Source organism: Myxocyprinus asiaticus, chromosome 30 (genome assembly GCF_019703515.2).
Source record: "Myxocyprinus asiaticus isolate MX2 ecotype Aquarium Trade chromosome 30, UBuf_Myxa_2, whole genome shotgun sequence".
Classification (NCBI taxonomy): domain Eukaryota; kingdom Metazoa; phylum Chordata; class Actinopteri; order Cypriniformes; family Catostomidae; genus Myxocyprinus; species Myxocyprinus asiaticus.
In genome coordinates, this window is record NC_059373.1 from 33972781 (window position 1) to 33988672 (window position 15892).

A 15892-nucleotide genomic window follows, 5' to 3' on the forward strand; every position below is an offset into this window, starting at 1 on the left:
ACAGCAAAAATCAAATCAAGTAATCAAATTTACTGTGAAATATCATCACTATGGCATGGTTTTACTAATAATGCCCAACACCAAGCAGATGTGTAAAAGAACACTTGCAAAATAGAATAAGATGGAGAGGTGGTTTATTTTAAGGCTTCAAAGACTGTGGAAACGATGGAGATGAGGCAGACGGCGGTTGAAATACAGGTGAAGACGCAAAAGAGCTAAAGGCTTTAATTTCAAACAACACCAGTGGTGTTGACTAATGTATTCTAATGTTTCTACACAAAGATAACTAGCTAGCTAGACAGATAGCGAGGTTGCTAGCTAGCAAGCTAGACAGATCACTAGACAGACAGATAACAAGGTAGCTAGCTAGTGAGCTAGACAGACAGATAACAGAGGCAAAACAGATTGCTAAACAGACAGATAGTGAGGTAGCTGGACAGCTAGCTAGACAGATAGCGAGGTAGCTAGACTGTTAGCTAAACAGACAGACAACGAGGTGGCTAGACTGCTAGCTAAACAGATAGTGAGGTAGCTAGCTAGCATGTTAGACAGACAGATAATGAAGCAGCTAGCTTGCCAGCTAGACAGATGGTTAAACAGACAGATAACGAGGTAGCTAGACTGCTAGCTAGACAGATAGTGAGGAAGATAGACAGTTAGCTAAACAGACAGACAGAGAGGAAGCTAGACTGCTAGCTAGACAGATAGCGAGGTTGCTAGCTAGACACATAGCGAGGTTGCTAGCTAGACAAATAGCGAGGTTGCTAGCTAGACAAATAGCGAGGTTGCTAGCTAGACAGATAGCGAGGTTGCTAGACAGACAGATAGCGAGGTTGCTAGACAGACAGATAGCGAGGTTGCTAGACAGACAGATAGCGAGGTTGCTAGACAGATGAGGTAGAGAGCAAGACATCACAACAGACCGCCCGCAGCCAGCCAGACAGACAGAGACAGACAGGCAGAGAGGAGTTCTTGAGTTAACTTGTGGCAGTTGTGCTGACTCAAGATTTTGCCTGGTAGGGGTGGGAATATCAGTGGTAGCTTCTGTTTAAAAGAGACTAGAAGGGAATGAGGGGAAAAGAAAAGGAGAACAAGCCTGGGCAACCAGCTGTTTTGGAGAGGGAGATGAAACTGTGTAAGTCACAATGTGTCATTGTGAGTCTTCACACCCACTGTTCGACTCTGTGGTAGGTTCGCCTTCCCCCTTACTCTGACCACGTTTAACATGGGAAAACCTTTACTACGACGTCTAAAATGAGCAGCCCTGGCTGTTACCGTTACATTATTAAGGCTCACTGAGTTCAATATCCATTTATATGGCTCAGCTGATCTAATTTCCATGTTTGGCAAAATCAGTTAAGGGAATATCCAGGATCGCCAAACATTCTCCAAGACCTGAGGCTGAAATCTCCAATTGATCAGAAAAACAGCTGGAGAAATGAAGAGCTACAATGAAGCCGCTCTCCAACACATACATGATAAGCTATAAAAGTGTCCTTTTCCCCATGTACAGCCCACCATGGCTGGACTATAAAGCATGCAAGCTAAGTCCTAAGTGGTCCGTTCTCATTGGACAAAACATTGTTTTTGAGAAGACCAAAATTGGGACTGTTTAACTCATTAAACTTTAAAAGCATTTATGTCCTATATTCAACCGATTCCCCTAGTGCAAGAACAGACAAGCTTGTGAGTCGCTGCCTTCTTCATGAAACCAAAACCCGAGAGAGCTGGCCAAGCCAAGCTGACGTGGGCGGAGAGGGATCAGATGTAAACAGCTTATCACGAGCTGCTCGCTTCCCTCGCCGTGTTTTACATATGTTGGTCTCACTTGAGTGGCTGTGTGAAAGACAGTTGGAGTCTAGCGGAGCTAAACATCCTGTATCTTCTCTCTCAGGCCGCGAGAGCGTGCAACGGTTTATCCAGTGTCTGTCCTTCAGGGCCACTAATCATATTTATGCGTGTTTAACTAAGCCAATTGTGTCGTAGCGTTCCCCTCATGGTTTTCAGGGATGGTGTGTGTGATAGAATGTAATGATATGATGTGTGACACATTAGTTAAGGACTGATAATGACTAGGTCAGAACAAATGGAGAAATGTGGTGGGGGAGCATCACATAACGGGCTTGATGCTCAGGGCATAATTACCGGCACAAAACGAACATCTAGACTAATAAATTAATTATGACATTCATAATGAGGCACTGTGCATTTACTGTTATGCACACCAACTCACTGGACCTTGTTGTAACAGTCTTTAACCAAAGTATCAGTCATTGTGGTGGACATTCGATACACTTTTTAGCGCTTACACTTCAAAAGTTCGATTTCAGTCACACTAAAACAATAATTCTTCTTTCTAAAGTTTGATATGGCAGTATATGATGATCAGCTGGCATTGTTCCAGACAATTCCAGGTGTACCAGATGTGTTGTAATTATTTCACATTTAAAAAAGGTTAGCTAATCCTAACATGTCATGTACATGTAGAACTCTTAAAAAGGTAGAGAAGCTAAAACAGCCTGTTTAATTCCAAGTATCAGAGAGAGGGTTGAAATGGTCATTCTCAAATAAATTGCAACTGTTTAGTGCCAGAAACCTTGACTAATATTATAAGTGGACATCATAACAAAAATAAAGTGTGGAATATGCAACAAGTGTAGAATATGCCCCTTTTAATTATTGGTACAAGTGTGTGTCTAGCCTGTGATGGCACATACAACTGCAATGCCAAAATCACGCTGTTTATAAACTGCTGAGGTTCCAAAATGGACACCAGTGCCACATTGTTTGGCACACAAAAGCTAAAACCCCTGACAGCCCCCTTTTGTCTGCTCTGCCAGCTGAGCTGGGAACTGATGGGCTTCAGGAGGAGAGAAACGTCTGTCAAAATCTGTAATCACGTGTGGTTTGGATTTTTCAGATTTGTGGAGACTCTACATCGCTGGGCAACTCTTGATACCACTGCTGGTTGTGTGTGAGTATAATATTTTGTTTGTGAACAAATCAGCCTTTTTTATCAAATCTTTTAAATGAACAAATCTTTCTCTTTCACTTCCATACACTGACTCCAATTTCTCTTTCTCTGAAATCACTCCCTTTTGAAGCCAATGAGCTCTTGCTTTGGTGGCTTTTCTTGCCTGTAAAGACTGACTACAGCACGAGCCAGTGCGGGCTGTAAAGAATAATTTCATTGGTTTTACCCACTGAATGAATGTGCCCCTAAACCAGTCGGTCGTTAAGTATGAACAAGACGAAACTAAATGTACAGATACACTCGTTCACAAACAAAATAAAAGTATCACTAATCTCGTGAACAAGGATCTGCTGACTGGCTGAACGAGAGGAGGCAAGTCATTCAGTCAGTTCGGAAATCTCATTCAACAAAAAATGGGGCTTGATCAAATATTAATAAAAGTGACTGATGACCACACATTACAATGACATAAGATTGTTATTGAGTCTCTATTTTTTATGCCAGTATGGTTGTCTTTTTTTATAGCTATTTAAAAAAATCCATGCTCATAATGATAGATACTGTATGTTTTGTTGTCATTTGTGGGAAAATGCTTATGATCAGTAGTGTAGTCTAGGGCATACACTGTATGCCTACCAATCTTTCTTAGGACTTTGCGTATGCCCACCTAAAATAAGTGGTGATATGTATGGCTGCCAGAACAACGAGTAATCTTTTGACCCGGGACTTTTTCTGTCTACTAACGCGATGCTGCAACACCGTTGAGTGAATTCTGTTTTTTTTTTTTTTTTTTTTTTTTAAGTGTACAGAGATTCTCTCTAAATGCGCACAGAGCAGCGGGAGGCGGGAGGGCAACTGATGGATGGCATGGGCAAGACAGACAGTCGGACTAAGCTGATCCACCAATTGGATATTTGCTAACCAATCATATTTGTAGGGGCGGAACATTTCCAGCATCTAATGCTGATGTACAAGCATCCCTGGAGTAAACATAATTTGTGATGGAAATTTACATTTAAATGTAACTTAAGCAATTCAACTTTGTGAAAATACTGATTGTTATTGCACCTGTACTAGTTTTTGATGCTCTTCGTAGATACTGTATAACTGTGTCCTGTAATTATATCAAATTTCTTTTTTTTTCTTTTGTCTTTTTTGCCTTTTACTGCAGTCGTTGGTGCCTTTTTCTCATGATATGAAATCATCATTTCAATTTATATTTCTAAGTAGGAAAACAATTTCACTATACACAGAAAAGCACATTATAGTACACAAATAAAACAAATAACCATTCATTCTTAAATATATGGTAATACAAGATAGTGTGTTAACGTGAACATTACTACACTCATATTAGCTATACTGTGCTTAACAGTTTATTGCGTAATATGTATGTATTTGTTTATTAATTAGAGTAATTATAAAGTATTAACAATTTTCATAGTAGTCTAAAGAAAGGAAAATTAATGACACCTTTTAATTTAAAAACATATTTAGCATCAGGGGGCCTGGGTAGCTCAGTGAGTATTGACGCTGACTACCAGCCTGGAGTTGTGAGTTCGAATCCAGGGCAAGCTGAGTGACTCCAGTCAGGTCTTCTAAGCAACCAAATTGGCCCGGCTGCTAGCGAGGGTAGAGTCACATGGGGTAACCACCTCGTGGTCGCTATAATGTGTGGTTCTCGCTCTTGGTGGGGCGCATGGTGAGTTGTGCATGGATGCCGCAGAGAATAGCGTGAAGCCTCCACATGCGCTATGTCTTCGCGGTAATGCACTCAACAAGCCACGTGATAAGATGCGCAGATTGATGGTCTCGGATGCAGAGGCAACTGAGATTTGTCCTCTGCCACCTGGATTGAGCCAAGTCACTACACCACCACGAGGACTTAGAGTGCATTGGGAATTGGGCATTCCAAATTGGGGAGAAAAGGGGAGAAAAAAATAAATAAAAATTTAGCATCAAGTTACTTTACCATGGTTCATAGTAGTGTACTGTACACCATGCCAGCAAGAAACTTACCCTGATAAACATGAACTATGATTACAACAGCCAATATTTTTTTTTTTTTATGGAAAAAAAATATATATTTCTTACACATTTTACATATGTACTGTATATAAATGCAAATATATGATTTTTAGAGACCGGGGGGGCTTCATAAATTCACAGTATGCCTCTTCAGACACTAATACACCACTGCTTATGATGCTTAAACACTGCTGAAGTCTCTTAGTACAACTGTAAACACAGACATTTTAATAAAGGATAATTAGACTTGTTTCAGTTGTGAATGACTCTGTGCTTTTGATTAACACAATGACTTGTTCAAAACATAAAAGACATGGCGCAAAAGGTATAATTTGCAAAAATGGCCAATGAACAAATCAGTAAATGAAACTTTATGGTGAATGGATTCAAAAGATCAGTGTTGGGTTCGAGTCCACCTTAGTCGAGTCCGAGTCAAGTCCGAGTCTTTAAACAAATGAGCCCGAGTCGAGTCTGAGTCCAAAAGGGGCCGAGTCCAACTCAAGACCAAGTCCATGACAGGCCGAGTTCAAGTCGAGTCAGAGTCTGAATGAATCTGTTCATGAATCTGAATTACAATTGTAACCATAAACTCATCAATATTTTAAGCTTATTTGAACTTTCACAACTAAGAAAACACAAGTGGTTCCAGAACAGAAGCATATGCTTTAGGTGTATGAAGACAAAACTGTCCTTCAACACACTTCTTATTGCATTCTGTTGACATTTCAGTTATTTGTTGCTTTTTCCCCTCCACTCAAACATAGACTACAGAAAGTGAATGCTGTGTTAGTCATTAAAACAAGTTTTTATTATTATTTCAAATTTTAATTTTGTTTTTAAATTTCAACTTAATTTCCAATTTGTCCTTTCAATTTAGTTTAGTTTTATCTAAAATGATCCCTATCTAAAGAAATAATATATACTGAGATTTATTTTCTGTCTCTATCTGCCGACTGGTTTGAGAAAATAATGAGTCAACACAGTAGTAATTAGCACTCGCTGAGAAGTTACACGACTGACAGGACGACAGAGCACGAGCGCTAAGCACATGATGTCATTGCCATGGTAACCAGACACATTTCAGCTGATTTGTTGAAGACTAGAATAAATGTATCGTCAAATCAACTTGCGACGCAACAAAATGTATTTTCTTCTCTGCAAACAATACCAGAGACAATAGCGAGAAGGACAAAGTGGAGATTTAATTTAAGATCAGTGACCCTACCAAAAACCGGGACTGTCCTGTGTAATAAACCGGGACGTATGGTCACTCAATGTATAATTCAATTATATATATATATATATATATATATATATATATATATATATATATATATATATATATATATATATATAAAAAACATTTCCCTGCCCAAAATAACTTCATATTTCATTGTGCATTTTATTGTGGAACAAACTGTAAAAGAACATATTTTAAGCAGTTCGTCAATGCTTTTAAAATAGAAAAACAATAAATTGGTGCTGTTTATCTATTTTTCAGAGTTGCAGTCTGCTTTAGCAATAAAACAAATTTTCCCAACTATTTAAAAAGTTACAGTTAATTCATCAAGACCAGTTTAAGTTGACAACACTGCGTGGACCACAAGAGACTACAGATGCTACATGTGTGGATACATTATGCCTAAAAAGACTTAACAGCCCAATATTAATAATATTTTTCTGAATTTGTATTTTTATATGTTGTTTTAGTAAACTGTGAGAGACATGATGTGGGTTACTTGACTTAATGAAGTTCTTAACCACAACGAAACTGCGATGCGAGCACCGTCTTGGATGCACAAACGCCGCGTGCGATTTTAGCAGTTGTCAGGTCCCGTGCGAAACTGCCTTGTACTTTCTAGTACATTGGCTACATACGTACCTGTCTTTATGTTTTTGTCATGCCAGCCACTTCGGTAATTGATGTTATACTGCAGTCTCAGCAGTTACATTCAAGCGTATTGGTTGACTGAGTGTGCCATTCTGCAGGTGTTTGCTCAACACGGTGAAGCAAACTCTGGCCTCATCTATGACATCAGGGGGTGCTACAACTGCTTGCAGACAGAATGTCCATTTATTACTGTTTCGTTTTTGTATTTATTTATTTTGTTCATTGCATCACAAGTCAAATGCCATGGACTAGACTGGACTCGTAAAAAAATCCAGAGTCCTAAAGGCACGAGTTCGAGTCAAGTCTGAGTAAAAATGCATCCGAATCCGTGACAAGTCCAAAACTGGACTCGTGACTCGGACTCGAGTTTGCATCCAAGAGTTAGCATTTAGCATAATTAGCTACCCTAAACTTCATTATTACTTCACTTTTTGGTTCATATATTTAAACACTTGCCATTTCCAATAACTGTTAAAGTCAGGAAAAATCTAACAAACTTCTCATTCGTAGAGCAAATAATTGTGAGCAATATTAGATGAAAGCATGAATGGCTACACACTTTGAAAATCCACAGAAAATAGAACACCTTCCAGGAAACTTTGACATAATATTTTCAATATATGAAGTACTAATTTTAAATCTTGCATACTATGAAGTACAAATAGTATGTGGATTAGGATCTACTTCTAATCTCTTAAAGAGACAATCACTCGCATCCACTAAATCTGATGTTGATCTTTTGTAGTCATGCTTTGTGTCTCTAATTGAGAACAGTTCACAAATCTCTACTTGTCAACCTTCATTAAACATTCTCCATACAGAGGGATTACCACTACCCTGAAGTAGCACTGCAATGTTAACACATACGACAACAAGACAACAAGATTAAGGGCTATTGTGATAAGAGCTTATTATCTGTTCAGATAGTTTATTCAAAGAGAACTTATCTAGCCTTCTGCTGTACTCTCAACAGCAAATGGAGCGTTTATATTAGGCGCATGTGGTTTGGGTGTAAACTCCCAAGTTTACCGTTGCTAGGCTGAGCTGTGTACGTACTGCGATGATATGCTGCACCTGTCAATGGCAGACCACCACAGTAACAGCTAGTCAAGATTACTATAAACTTTATATTTAGTGCAGAAGACATATTTAATTAGACACAAACTAAAATGAGGCTGTGAGGGATAGAAGTACAGTCCGTTCAATATGCTGTTTATGAATCGTTGAAACAGTGTCTTTCTAAAAGTTTTACGGAGAAAACAAACATGGGGATGTGAAAATCAGACATAAACTAGGACCATCACGTCAACATGAAACTGCTTTCGCAACTCCTTTTACTCCCATAATCTCATTTCTGAGTGATACAGGATACTCAGTGAGGAAGAATATGGGATGAGACTTTATTTTATGCATAAGAAATTGATTGGACAGTGAACAGAGTTTTACGTAAAAGAACCATAATGGAAAGCCATTTCTGAATATGAACTACATTTTTATGACAGATTACGAAAAAAAAAAAAATTCCTTTGGAGTAAAGTGCACCAATGAATAGTGCACAATATGAATAGAAATATGTCTTGTGAAAGTAGTAGGGTCAATTTTGCTTTCATGTTGACTAGCAACTTGTGAAAGGCAATACAGTATCAATTCTGTTTTATTTCTTTATTTTTCTTTCTTTCCCAACTGAGTAATAAAAAGGGTTAGCTCACATCAAGAGAAGTCTTTCCCATCGTCTCTGTCTGGCTATATAAATTCAAAAGTATGAGACCTGTTCTTTGTTCATACCTCACGAGTCTCGCAGCTCTTCTTAGTGAAAGCTCTGGCTTTGAGGCCCGCATGAAGTGAAGTTCCATAGTGCAGAGCTGAAGTGTCAGACACGCTGCTATCAGACGACTACCAAAGCTCTAAAGTAACCTGGATCATATGGCACTCCTACCAACTGATACAAGAAACTTCCTTAGGAACTTCCTTTTAACAGAGATATCAAATCAAACCAATGGTGCAGGGCGTACACTCAAATTGCTCAAATGTAAAGCTGGTAGAGAATTACACAAACAATGCCTGGTCATGCGTTTTGTTCCCAAGGAAGACACAATCCATCTGAAGGTGTACCTCAAATGCACCAAGAGTCGCTTTGGATAAAAGCATCTGCCAAAAGGCGTAAATCTGAGTCGCAGAAGTACAGACAGTTTAATATCTATTACAATTGTTTAAACTACTGCAATCATGTGTTGACTATTCAGCTGACAAAAAGATAAAAAAATAGGCTACATTTTATCATTTTTGTCCACTGGAAATATTTGGAAAGATGGACTTTCAATGTTTTATCTGCTATATGATGACATCCATGACTAGCAGGGCGGTCTAGTGCGTACTAGACTAGTCAAGTCCAGAATGACAGATGGTCATTTTTTTAAGCTGTGACTAACCGTTAGAGCTTTTTCCTCCATTGCTGAGGCCGTCACAGAGCTGGCGCTTCTGTGCACTCTTAAACTCCTTCAGCGAGAGATAGAGCACCTTCCGTACCACCCGTTCCTCCGACCAGGGCATCCCATCATTATCATCCTGCAAACACACAGAGAGAGAAAATATCAGTACAACAATAGGACAGGCCTTCAACATACAAAGCACAGACCAGAACTGCGACAACAATCATAATTGTCAATCTATTTCCTTGATATTGCAATCATGAATATTAATTTAGATTAATATAGCCTAATTTACAGCAGAACGATATCTAGCGAATCCACAACAATTCTAAACTATCAATGCATGATAGTTTGGCTTGAGTGCCACATTGTTAAAAACACCGTGTGAAGATAAAAAGAAAAGCAAACTTTTAAAAAAATGCATCTCAAGACCCCCGTGTTCTGTTCTATTTGCTTCGCAAGAAAGTGTTTGGTCTGAACAGCTGTAACTGACAATTTTCACGATTAGATAATTGCAACAGCCGGCAACTGTTTACAACTGTCAAATACATCAATCCATACCCCATTTCATGAAAAGAGTGAAATCTCTTGCATAAACCACACTCAAATACACACAAGCCTAAACTTCCCCTTGTGTATACCTGTGCTGGTCCTGCCTCATTTGCCAGCCGAGGCCTAATACCAAACATGTTAACGTTATAGTGATAGTACATGAAAGTTATGAATGTCACATCATTTTCCCACCACTTTAGAAACAATGACTCATTTTATCTAGGTACTATTTCAAACAGTGCATCACTATTGTGGATTTCGAGACATTTATTCTTCTAAATTAGAATGAAACAAAGACAAGGACTTCCTTTCCTTAAAATACAGTTTCCATTCCAGCCAACAACTGATAACAATTCTCAGTCTTTAAATAGAATCTTTTTCTTTGTGGCACATGAGGCCAAATTCTAACATTTATGCTATATATAGCATACAAGTGCAATGGGAGTCATATGGCTATTGCAGTCATATTAACAGGCTGGCTTAACTGTAGGACTTCATAAAATAGTAATTTAACTATATAATTAACTATATATTAATATATATATATATATATATATATATATATATATATATATATATATATATATATATATATAATATATATATATATATATATATATATATATATATATATATATATATATATATATATATATATATTTAAATCAATATACTTTAAAATATTCACTGTTTGGGAAATGGGAAACAGAACATCCTGGCGGTGAGATAAGAGGAACCAAGAAGGTACTGTATATTGTGACATACCAAACTTTCAGTTATGATGTGAAAGAGACACAAATGACGGGATCAATATATATATATATATATATGTAAAAAAAAAAAAACAAAAAAAAAAACAATCATGTATAAATTGCTTACAGTCATAATTTTTTAGGTGAAAAAGTTTAATTCTAATTGCATGATCAATTACAGATAAAAGCAACTATAATCCAATATCTGCCATGGTCATAAATCTTCAAGTATTAAAGATGCACAGTAAATTTTCCATCACTAAAAAAGTTGTACTCCTTAAGAAATGTATTGAAAATTTGAAACATGCATAAGGATCATGAGCACTTACATGAGATAAAGACTCAAATCATACCAGTAACCTTATAAAAGCTTTTTTATTCTACATGGAGAGGGTCCCCTCATGGGGGAAACCATGTTAGGATCACATGACCAAATGAACACTACTCGCTTAATCTCAGTAACTGCCCTGTTATTGGACACTTTCACTCATGGATTAAATTAATCATGGCTGACTGTGAACAGTGCATTTCTACAAAGGCATCAGTACTGAAATTATTGCATTTGAGTGATGTTGCATCCAGGCGACTAGGTGTCAGTATAAGTCCAAGACAACATGCATAAAAAAAAAAAAAAGCAAGAAATTAAGAAAACAAAACAAAACAGAAAGACAGAGAAAGAGAGAGAGAGGTGTTCACACTTCTGCCACTTTCATGTCAATTAATTGAATACAGTTACATACAGGACAAAGCAATAATAAAAAATAAAGTCAGAATCGTAAAAAAAAAAAAAAAAAAAAAAAAAAAAAGAAAATCACACAAAGAGTTGCGTCAGAATGGAATTTGACGTAGATGGAGGTGAAAGAAGCCAGTAGTAGCAAATAAACCTTATATGTTGACGTTCAGAGACAGTTAAAATGTTATTTCCCTCACAGACAATAACTGCTTCCTCTAACTCGCGCACTCGTCTCGAGAGGGGAACTTCAGACATTCCCGTGCCGTGGAGGTGGGGGAGTTGTGTTACTCGCAGTTATAGGACCGAGGGGAAATGAGCGTGTTAGACATCAGTTAAAACAACACACAAGTAAGGTGTGAAAATCCTGTTGTGTAACATGGCCTTGTGGAGGAGTGGTACAGGCCTAATCCCCAAGTCTGAGTAATAGTAATAGTGATGCTTGCCTTAACAAACACCACTAATTACTGACAGCCAACCCTCTATACATAACACACAAAGATTTATAAATTAAATGATTTAAAGGAAGAAAACTTGACAAATCCAATTGGCCCAGTTTTGAGTGTAAGGTCTGCGTTGTGACATTGTTTCCTGTGGGGTTAAACAGAAGGCGGGGCTTAGGGAAACAAAGGGAGTTTGAATGTGTGTGTGTTCCTGTGCGGGGGCTGACACTGACAGGTGAACATCACATCTCCCAGCAGACATGTCAACAAACCAACACACACACACACACACACACACACCTCCAGACTTCTCTATGCACTGATGCGCTGCAGAAGCCTGACAGCGGCTGATTGGTCGCGTGGTGTGTGTGAAACCACCAGAGCACCTCGTTACAGGCTCACGCACACTTTTACACACACCTGCAGGAGTGCACACACACACACACACACACACACACACACACACACACACGTATGCACAGACAGAGTTGGGCTCAAAATAGTCTGCATGCAAAACCGCAGATCAACCACAGCGCTGCTCTCTCAGACTCTAGAATTAGAAAATGATACAAAGTGTCAGTGTTTAGAATTAAATGCATTTATACCACGGGTCTGTTGAATGTTTGATTCTGATTGGTTGATGAACATTCTAAGGTGTGCAATTATTTTTCAAGTAAACGCACAGCTATGAAGTAGTTCCAGGTCTTGATCGCATAACAGTTCCATATCACTTCACCAAATTATTTCAGTCATTTCAAAGAGGCCTACAGGCTTCCACAACAAAATAACCAATTATAACAAAGACACTGGTTAAGTACATCAGATAAGAATGACAAACAATGTCTATAATATCCTACATGCATTTAAATTTCGATTGAAAAGCTCCCTCGTCTCCCCTGCACTTACAGACTCTCACACACACACATATATACGCACGCGCATGCACACACACACACACACACACACACATCGTGTCGCGACCAACAAATACCCCTAGTACTATCCGAAATAACTATTAATATGTGAAACTTTTTATGTTTCAATGTGTTTTGCCCTAATGAGCCTCACATAGCTATAATGGAAAGCAACGCGCTACCCCTCCCCCCCTCTCGCTCGCACGCACACACACAAACACACACACAACCTTGTCACTCCAGTGCTGAAAAGCAGCGCATCCTCTGTTGCTAGTTCTAAAGTGACGTTTTCGAACTAACAACGAAGGCTTGAGCTGTATCAGAGCAAGATACACATGATCAATAAAACTTCTATATTATCTGAAATATCTGTGGGAAGCACCCTCGCCGCACACACACTAATGAGAAGTGCTTAAACTTAGATCTTGGTGATTTTGAAGCGATGTTATTTCTGACGAAGTAACTCCGCTGCGCCTCGTGACCGCATTACCACCTCAGGTGTGCATTATTTTTCAATAATTCAATGGTCCGTCGCCAATTATTCCTTTCATATATGTTTCTATTTCATTTATTTCATTTTGGCAGTTATTTCAAAGACCCGTTCATCCTACAATAGTAAAATAAAAATGAATGAAAAATTGGCTATGCAAATTGGATAAAAATGACAATTCCTCCATTATCCGAGATTACATTAATGATGACATTTACTTGAAATAACTCATCATGGCTACATTACCACCTCAGGGTGTGCATTGTTTTTCTAAATTTTTCAACTATTCCTACTTAACTGCTCTAATATGCCACGGCAATGTCCTTTGCAATACCCCCTGTCCTCTCAAAGCATTCAGTAATCATTCCCTCCAATTTCACTCTAGGTTTTCCATTTCCAGCTTCTTGCACGCTCCCAACTCACTGCAACTCCGCTCCCTGTTCCGCATCCACTTCATACTGCTTACATACTGTGTGTTTGAGTGTACGTGTGTAGAGGGAGCACTCTACACAGACGGCGAGGTGGGATGGAGCGCTACGATGCGTGATGCTGTCACTGGATCCCTGGAGCACAATCCAGCAGGCTGCTGGGTAGGCAGCAATTACCCACGCCCGCTATCACCTCGCGGTCTGGCATCGAGTCAGCGCTGCTCTCTGAATAGGGTATTACTACTCTGAGAGCACACACACACACACCTCACCCACATGGATATCAGCATTACCAGAGCCATAGAGGAGTGCCTCAGGGCTCGCTACACGGCTCACAACAATAAAAACAATGTTTAGGAGAATGAGCCAATCATATTTCAGCCCTGTTTGAATGACCAACTACTAAAGAGTCACTAAGACTGTTCGCAAATACAAATTTTCAGCTTTAGTTTGCGCTTTTGGTGTCGTGCAATCTGACTACTAGGAGTTAGCACAACAGCTAATTGAATGGAAGTGATGCCTGAACATATGGCAAACAGTCAAGTCAACTTTGTCCTCTGAGTGTCATGTTATAAATCTTGACGCACTGATCTCAAAACAGGCCTTTTCTCAAGGACATGTTTACAAAAGTTTGTCTTGAGGAAATTTAGCATTGGAGCACCATTACTGATAGGGGTAATTCAGGGTATTCCTGCACAATGAGTTAAAAAGAATGGGTACCACAAAATAATACAAAGCCAATGGACCAATTTGACCACAAGATTGCAGCAGACAGACTTCTGTCAACCTACATTTCTGTCACCAAGACAAGCATCACAAAGCTGGCCCTGACAGTTGCTGTGATGATGCCAGACTCATTCAGGGACTGGCAGAGTTTGTTGGCAGCGTCAAGACTCAGATGTGAGTAGACACCGAGAGCTGGCACAGTCTAAGAGATGCCACATACCCGCAACACACATATGAACACCCCAAACCCCCTCTGCCCTGTCCCAGAGGAGCCCGGAGCCTCGTTAATGAGCACCAAGAGCACATGGGTGCGTGACAGAGCGAAGAGAAGTGTCTCTTTCACACACACTCATGCATATACACAGACACCCATCACATAGACAGCCCGAGTGTCACTCACAACTCCCGGCATACTTAAAGCATTCCAGTGAAGATATATGCAATGAGGACAACATCATGTCTGTGTCTTTCTTTAGGAAATAATTGAATCCCCTTTCAAAAGGTTGAAATTTGTGTTTAAAGCTGAAGTGTGTAAATTATGAGCAGCTAGCGTCACCAAACTGAATTGCAAAGAAAAAAAAAGATCCCAGAAAACTTCCCTTGTCTTACATTGGTTCTACAAACAGACAAAGTTGGAGTCTTGATCTTGTGGTCTTGGTCTCAAGACCTCTAGAGATCATATAAGCATGGTCTTGGTCTGGATCTAGGTCTTGGCTTATGGTCTTGGTGAAGACCACAGTGTATTACCAGAGCACTAAATGTGATAATTATTTGAATCACTAGTTTGCATGGCCTCTTCACCATTACTGTGAATTTGCAGGTACTTCTGACTCTGTGTCATCATGCATGCTTCAACAGTGCGTCTCACTCATCACAGGAATGTAAGTGCAAGAACTATGGTCTAACAACACAAAGCAATCATTAGTGATTTATGGTTTAATTATAACTGCCATGTAGAGGCCATGGCCTTACTCGCAGTAGCCATGGGACCCAATAAGCTTGTTACGTTGTGGAAGGTGTAGGCAGGAGTGGCCAGTATTCTTAAGTGTTGTTGGCGGAATAGGGCTGCACAATTATGACTTAAATCATAATTGAAGATTGTTTCCCTTTTTATTGTAATCACTATTAATATTATTGATTAATATAAATGTATTGCATGCCGTTTTATTTATGTAGCTGTTGAATATTATAAATCATTGCTGCAATAAATTCAGCATCTTGGTTCATTAAAATGTTCTGCCTGGTTCTTGGACTGACAGGTAATGGTCTGGGTCTTGGTCTTGGGGATAGGTCTAGGTCTGGATCTTGAAGGATCTGGTCTTGGTCTGGGTCTTAGAGGGTCTGGTCTTGACTACACCTCTGCAAACAGACAGTCCTGCCCCAAACTTATACCACTGGTGGTTATTCAGACCAAAAAGAGGAATATTTTGGTAGGGCCACAGTGACAATTTAATTTTTTTTTCAGTAAACCCAACAAATACACAGTGCTGGGTAGATTATTTATGACTTGTAATCTTGTACTAATTACAAATTAC

General features: G+C 39.1%; 1 protein-coding gene across 1 annotated transcript in view; it reads right to left on the reverse strand.

Annotated features, from left to right (window-relative positions):
* jarid2b (jumonji, AT rich interactive domain 2b) overlaps window positions 1-15892 on the reverse strand; it is a 154239-nt gene that overhangs the window by 60673 nt on the left and 77674 nt on the right. Inside the window, exon 2 of the mRNA XM_051663517.1 lies at window positions 9323-9458. Coding sequence (XP_051519477.1) covers window positions 9323-9458 — 136 coding nt within the window. The remainder of the gene's footprint in view (window positions 1-9322; window positions 9459-15892) is intronic.